Source organism: Triticum urartu, chromosome 7A (assembly GCF_056163025.1).
Source record: "Triticum urartu cultivar PI428250 chromosome 7A, HENAU_Tu73, whole genome shotgun sequence".
Taxonomy (NCBI): domain Eukaryota; kingdom Viridiplantae; phylum Streptophyta; class Magnoliopsida; order Poales; family Poaceae; genus Triticum; species Triticum urartu.
This window is the reverse complement of record NC_141879.1, coordinates 648,096,953-648,104,795: the sequence shown is the minus strand read 5'-3', so window position 1 is coordinate 648,104,795 and position 7,843 is coordinate 648,096,953. Positions and strand designations below refer to the sequence as shown.

At 40.7% G+C, this 7,843-nt stretch overlaps 1 protein-coding gene across 1 annotated transcript; it reads left to right on the top strand.

Moving 5' to 3' along the window:
* Positions 1-5,766: 5,766 nt before the first annotated feature.
* Positions 5,767-6,624, top strand: LOC147961037 (uncharacterized). The gene has a single exon (XM_087533645.1). The coding sequence runs from the start codon at positions 5,767-5,769 to the stop codon at positions 6,622-6,624; it is 858 nt and encodes a 285-aa protein (XP_087389771.1).
* The last annotated feature ends 1,219 nt before the right edge of the window (positions 6,625-7,843 follow it).

The window sequence follows — 7,843 nt, the reverse complement described above, 5'->3', positions numbered from 1 at the left end:
TGTACTAATTTGAAGAATAATCGGAGCAATGGTGGAGGGTGGTATGCTCATCTGTCCGGTGAGAAGAAAGCGGAATACCTAAAGAAACTACAAATGGCACGCCAGGCAAAAAAAGATGCAACTAAGTCATCTACACCATCTAGCGGATTGGTTCAGAGTGAACGTGCTCCATTTACTGATGTAACAAACACGTTTGCAAAAGGTCCATGTTTGTGCACTTTGCTGACCCATTGTTGAGATTATTCTCTGTGTCTGACAAAACCTCAAAACTGACATCATTGTCTAATTTGTAGTTGTGAATGATGGAGTTGTCAAAATGATTCCTCTTATAGATGGCTCAAATAGGAATGGAAAAGGTTAGTTCATTCACACACATTTTTCTTTATCAAATATTCCCTCCGATCCAAAGTAAGTGTCGTAGTTTTAAATTAAGGTACATCATTGTCTAATTTATAATTGTGAGTGATGGAGTTGTCGAAATGATTCCTCATACAGATGGCTCGAATAGGAATGGAAAAGGTTAGTTCATGGATGGGAGGAATAGTACTTTGTGATGTTTTCCATTATTCAGTTCTACTCTCATGTGTTGTGTGCGAAGTTGTTGTGACAGGAAGGAGTGATAATGAAGGCACGCCGTACACTACTACCTCTGAATTTTTGGATGTTACTCTACCGGTCCAGAAAAAACCAAGGGGTCAAGGTTGGTATGCTCGAATGAGTGAAGAAAAGAGAGCCGAATACCTACTGAAGCAGCGACAGGCACGTCAAAGAAAACGAGACGCGGCTAACTCGAAAAACAATGACTCGGTTGCAGCGCTTGTAACACCTGGTATCACCCGCAACTCTATATTGTTGTATATATATATATAATTCTTCTTGTTCAAATTAAATGTATATTCAGCAAAATCGGTGGTGAGACCACATGTTACCAACCAAAAATCTCAACCTATAGCACACATCCAATTCACTTTATCAGACATTACAAATGCAAGCTTGCAGCTGTCAGGTTTGACACAAGGTGCACACATTACTATTCTTGTGTTATCAAACATGTACTAAAAATTTAATAATGCTAGAGATTTTGCCACCTACAGATGCTAATGCAACATGTTTCAAAGATGGCACACTTCATTGTTCTCCGGTCATTGCTGACACTATATGTATTAATGCCAACTCCACCCCGAGTGCAATTCAAAGTGATAATTCTGTACAAACCTTCCATATAGGGTTTGAAACTAGATGTTACAGCGCAGGTAAAGACTTCTATGTGTGCTCATAACTATATTCTTCTTTTAGTCCATAATTTTTATTCTTATGTTCAATTTTCTCACCAGATCAAAGATCAACTGGGAGCCTTTTAGTTTCATCGTCTCTCAAGCAAAGTGCAGCAGAAAAAAAGGTTGCGTGAGAGAGTCCGATACAATTCAATGACTCCCGAACAAATGTCTTCTCTCTTGCAGAAGAAATGCGACTATAGCAAAATGAGGAGCAAAGTTGTAGCATCAAACTTCAACTCTGATATGTCCCCAGGTAAATGTCACATAATATTATTTCACAGATTGTAACAATATAGTGATTAAAGAGCATATGTGTTGTACGCGTAGGGGAGCCTACCCATGGATGTACCTCACAGACAAATGTGAATATCAATACGAGCGAAGATTCTGATTGGCTGCATAGAAATGATATGTACGAGATGCAGCGAATTAACAGACAAAAAGGACCTGTCAATATGTCCAGTGCTACCGATCCGCGTGAAGCTCTTGCGGGTAAATATTTTAGTATTTAATAGCTAGATGTTTTCCATAAAGTACTATCTTCAATAATGAATTCTTACCAATTATTCACCAGGAGACAAGCACCAGACTGAAGATCCCTACGGAATAATTGAGCCCCACGAGGAAACATCCAACTTTCAGGGTATGTATATTGTTGCGTGCTTTTTTTCATGCCCTTTGGCCAAACACGTAAAAGTGTGTAATTTACATTCTCTTGGTCGTGGAATGACTATATTTCCCACTAGAATGCTTGGAGGCCATACACCATGGAGAACACGCACAAGATGAGCTTGATGATGAAGCAAGGATGTTCACTGAACAATGTAAGCATCTCTAAAACTGACTTGATTTACCAACAAAACACTCTACCATTTCAAACATGTAACTTAATTAAATGTCCATATCCAGATGCCCAATTTGAATCATACCGAGTAGCTGTTGATGGCATCCCCCTTTTATGTCGATGATAACCAAGCCTACCATAACCTGCCAGAGAAGCACCATGTTTTGAGGAAAGTTAAAGATTGCAGCTATTGCAGAGCAATGCGATTTCAATATGAGGGGCCTGCATTCTGTTGTAGAAAAGGAAAAGTTAGCATATCTATTCTAGATGTGTCTGCTGAGTTGAAACGATTGTTTACAAGTCAGGATGATGATGATGCTAAATATTTTAGAGATAACATAAGGTATTTCAACTCACACTTCTCATTCACGAGTCTTGGAGTGACACTCGACCAGCGAGTCAGCACTGCAGCATGCATTGGGATATATACATTCCGTGCACATGGACAATTGTACCACCGTTTGGATCATTTGGTTCATGGTGAACATGGTCCGCGACATTTACAACTATATATTTATGATACCGATGACAGCTTGGCGCACCGGGTCCAGAGGTCTCCGGATCTTAATATTGATCTCATTCGCAAAATTCTAAGTATACTACGACACAACCCTTACGTGGAGACTTTTCAGAATATTGGTTCTTCAGCAAGCCTTGATGAATATAGAAACACAGATATAACCCTGGATCAGCGACAGTACAATGCCCCGACAACTTCCCAGGTTGCTGCGATATGGGTTGAAGGGGGTAACACACAGAACTGCTTTGATCGACATGTTTTCGTGCATGGATCAGGAGAGCGTCCCTTGTATATTAGAGCATACTATGGTTGTTATGACCCTTTGGTGTATCCATTATTCTTTCCTGGTGGGGAGACTGGTTGGAATCGATGGTTGCCATTTGTTCCTACACTAGAAGATGAAGGCCATGAGTCTAACACGGGTATGATTTTATAGTTTTAGATTTGTAACATGGTCAATTAAAACAACAACAAAAACTAATATTCTGAACTTCGTGTGTTTAAACTGTCCAGTTGGTAGTTCAGAACGAGGTCAAGACCGCTCTACTGACTTGCCTACAAGTGTTAATTTAATGGAAATAGATGATGACACAATGCAGACTACATTTGATAATTCTGAACAATTTGATGACCACGTGGCTGATTTGCCCCCAGGTAAGTTTCATCACTTAGACACGTCTATTTTAAGGGTCTCCCATTTGTTTAATGTTATGAATCATTCAGACGATAACGAGGACAACCAGGACGAGGAGGACGAACCTGTTCAATCAAGAAAATATGTATCTGCAATGGAGTATTACTGCTTCAAGCTTATGATCAGGAAGAAGCTTTTAAACATCGTCCTGTTTGGGGGGCGCCTTTTCCAACAATGGGCCGTTGATATGTACATTAAGATCGAGACAATGAGGCTGGATTGGTAGTCCAAGCCAGAAAATCAGAAGATTATACGCGCGGACCTCTACCAGGTACCATTCTTGGGGTTGTTGTTATATGACATTAGCGACCTCACTTTTAATATATAGCTTGGTATTCTTAGTGCATGCATTATGTATCTTCTACGTAGGGTCTTGTAGACACGATCGCTGCTGGTGAGTCATGTGGTGATCGGATTGGTAAAAGGATTGTGCTCCCAAGGACATTTCCTGGTGGTGATAGAGATATGCAGAGAAGGTTCCTAGATGCAATTGCCATAGTGCAGCGATGGGGTAAACCAGATTACTTCATCACAATGACATGCAACCCATACTGGGAGGAGATAACAACAGAGTTGATGCCCGGACAACTACCACATGATCGACCAGACCTGGTTGCAAGAGTCTACAAAGCAAAGCAGCGAGATTTGATGGACTTACTCATCAAGAAAAAGCATTTTGGAGAGGTTGCGGCCTATGTTCATGTGACCGAGTTTCAGAAAAGAGGGCTCCCACACGAACATATCCTTCTAATCATGAAGGTAGGTAGCATGTTAAAGACTCCAGATGACTATGATAGAGTCATATCAGCAGAAATACCTGATAAAGATAAATACCCTGTCCTGCATGCTCTGGTCATAAAACACATGTTGCACAGGCCATGCAGTGTCCTCAATTAAACATGTGCTTGCATGATTGAGGAGCAGTGTCGTTTTCACTATCCTCGGGAGTTTTGCCCCGCTACACAACAGGGAAAGGACTCATATCCCATATATAGGAGGAGGGATGATGGACGTCGAGTAAAAGTGAGAGGAGCAGAGTTGGACAATAGGTGGGTGGTGCCTTACAACCCCTTTCTTCTCATGAAGTACAACTGCCACATCAATGTAGAAGCTTGCTCGAGCATCAAGGCAGTGAAGTATTTGTTCAAGTACATTTACAAGGGACATGATCGAACATCATTTTCATTCGAGCAGGATGTCATCAACAATGGGGGGGTCATTAATGAGATCCGACAATGCTGAGATGCACGATATGTATCACCTCCAGAGGCCATCAACAGGATTTTACGCTTTAAAATGTTTGGAATTAGTCCTTCAGTCTTGCAGTTGCAACTTCATTTGCCAGGCATGCACATGGTCGCATTTAAAGCCGATGATAATCTAAAAGATGTTGTTGATAAGCCATCTTCTTCGAGAACCATGCTTACTGAGTACTTCGAAATGAATCGAAAGAATCCTGATGCACGACAATGGCTGTACAGAGATTTTCCGGAACACTTTAGATGGGATGCATCAAAGAAGAGATGGTATAAAAGAAAACAAAGGCCACAGATTGGTAGAATTGTGTATGCACACCCTGCTGAGGAGGAGAGGTACTATTTTGCGGGTGCTCTTAAATCATGTCCGAGGTGTGACATCATATGATGATTTGAAAAAGGTGCGAGGCATTACGTGCTCTACTTTCAGAGAGGCGTGTGAACAATTAGGATTAATTGAGCACGACAAATCACTTGATCACTGCCTGACTGAAGCTGCCACATTTCAGATGCCTTGTGCTCTTAGACGCTTGTTTGCCACTATCTTAGTATTTTGTGAGGTTACAAAAATCCGAGAGTTGTGGGACAAACACCTGGAGTCGATGTCTGAGGATTACCGATGTTCCCAGCCCAACGAGGCAATACTTGAGCAGATGGTCTTTAGAGACATCAGGGATTTGTTGCATTCCATGGGGAAGGATATTAAAACCTATGGCCTTCCGGAGCTGGTTGATACAAATGCTTTTCTAGGCGATGAGTGCATGGAGGTTATAGAGGAGAGGGAGGTCAGTGTGGACCAAGAACATATTGATCTTATCAACTCTTTAAACAGTTAGCAACTAGCTGGGTTCAATGACATCATGGACCATATCATGAACAAAAGAAGCCAAGTCTTCTTTCTCGATGCTCCAGGAGGCACTGGGAAGACGTACTTGTTCAAGGCATTGCTTGCTAAGGTGCGTTCGATGGGTGAGATAGCCATTGTCACTACTACATCAGGTATAGCAGCCTCGATATTACCTGGAGGGCGTACTGCACACTCTAGGTTCAAAATACCCATTAAACTCACCGACAACAGCATGTGTGGTTTCACAAAGCAAAGTGGTACGATAGAACTGCTGAAAGAGGCGGCCTTGATAATTTGGGATGAAGTTGCCATGACAAAGCGTCAAGCCATGGAGGCGCTTGATAGGTCACTCCAAGACATAATGGGATGTGCTTTGCCGTTTGGGGGGAAGATTGTCGTTTTTGGTGGAGATTTTAGGCAGGTCCTTCCAGTGGTTCCAAAAGGGACAAGAGCACAGATCACAGATGCTACAATACAGAGATCCTATATATGGCAGAAGATTCATAAGATAAACCTTACACGTAACATGAGGTCACAAGCTGACCCTTTGTTCTCTGAGTATCTCTTAAGGATAGGCAATGGAACCAAAGAAACGATAGGTGATGACTATGTGCGTCTCCCTGAGGACATTGTGATCGGTCATACTGATGATGAAACCGCAATCAATAGGCTAATCAAAGAAGTTTTTCCCGCTCTTAGTGCCAATGCTAAATCGGGAGAGTACATGAGCTCGCGTGCTATTCTTTCCACAAAGAATGACTATGTTGATGTGCTGAATTCCAAGATGATTGACATGTTTCCTGGCCAAGAGAAGGTATACCATAGCTTCGACTCTATTGAGGATGACTACTCGAATAATTACTCGATTGACTTTGTGAATTCGCTCACCCCAAATGGATTGCCACCACATGTGTTGAAAGTGAAGGTCAATTGCCCCGTCATTCTGCTACGGAACCTCGACCCTCACAATGGCCTCTGCAATGGAACAAGGCTAATGATTAGAGCCTTCCAAGATAATGCAATTGATGCAGAGATTGTTGGTGGGCAACATGTTGGGAAGAGGGTCTTTATACCGAGGATCCCTTTGTCACCATCGGAGGACATCTCACTTTCCTTCAAGCTTAAGAGGAAACAATTCCCCATCCGCCTAAGTTTTGCGATGACCATTAACAAGGCGCAGGGCTAGACCATCCCAAATGTTGGCATTTATCTTCCAAAGCCGGTGTTCTCCCATGGTCAGCTGTATGTTGCCTTGTCAAGGGGTGTATCAAGGTGGACGACGCGAATTTTGGCCAAACCGAACAAACAAATTGATAAATCAGGAAAAGCACCAAGAATATTGTATATAGAGATGTTTTAGAGGGATGATGCAGGTCCGTTCTTCTTCGATTGATATTTATTAAAGCTATTTTGTAGTAAACCATACTTTGTTAGCTTTTTTATTTGAATCATCATTTTATTTAAATACATATGGGCACGCCAACAAATTCTGAAATGTTTTTAGATGGTTTTTGATTTACGAAATGTGTTTACAAGTCTGAAATGGTTTCATGTTGTGAATTATGAAGTAATTACCTATCGCTTGTGGAGATATGACCTTCCTAACTACTGATTAGCCACATACATGACTTTGCTAACTTGCTACTAATATTAATCAATTTATATTCCAAAAATAATTTGTGGGGTCAGGTATGTCTTTCACTCCTAAATAATATCAATGTTTAACTAAGAAATAAATATGGATTCTATAGTTAATGGCTTGGTAGACCTCTTGCTAAATTACATATAAATACTACAATCTGATCCAACTTTACACAATTCAGATATGAAAGGGAAAATACAATTGATGTGATACGGGATTCACACTGATGTTTCATGACCTTTGGTCCCTGTAATACTGGAAGCAATCCAATCTCTTGTTCAGGTGTCAAATAAAAAGATGTGCATGTTTCCAACACTTATCTTTAGGAGTGAAACTATTTTGCCACTGAAAAGGAGCATGTGTCATTTGTCTTCCCTATCATGTAAAAACATGTTTATTTCCCTTAAATTAGAGTGAAAATAGGGTAGACTATTGGTTAATGTGATATTCTATTTTTATCAGATGGCTTGAAATTTCTTTAACATTACTTTTAATGTTATGTCATGTACCATCATATTTATTTCCAAACTGTGGCGTGAGGTTATATTGCCAGTTTATGTCATGTTCGGTTCACAGATATATATTGCCAGTCCGTGCCTTTAAGCTTTGTTGGTAGATTCTGGTAGATTCTGTCATTTACAGTGCATAAAATCTATTTCTACTTTTAGTGTAAACTTGACTTGTACACAGTTTGACATTTTCAGACATTGTGCTTACAAGTGCTTGCTTTCGCTATATTTATTATAGATAGTGTTCTGACAGA

What these genes read in the sequence shown, in the direction of transcription:
- LOC147961037 (XM_087533645.1), top strand. Translation starts at nt 5,767, where the DNA reads ATGGAGGCGCTTGATAGGTCACTCCAAGACATAATGGGATGTGCTTTG.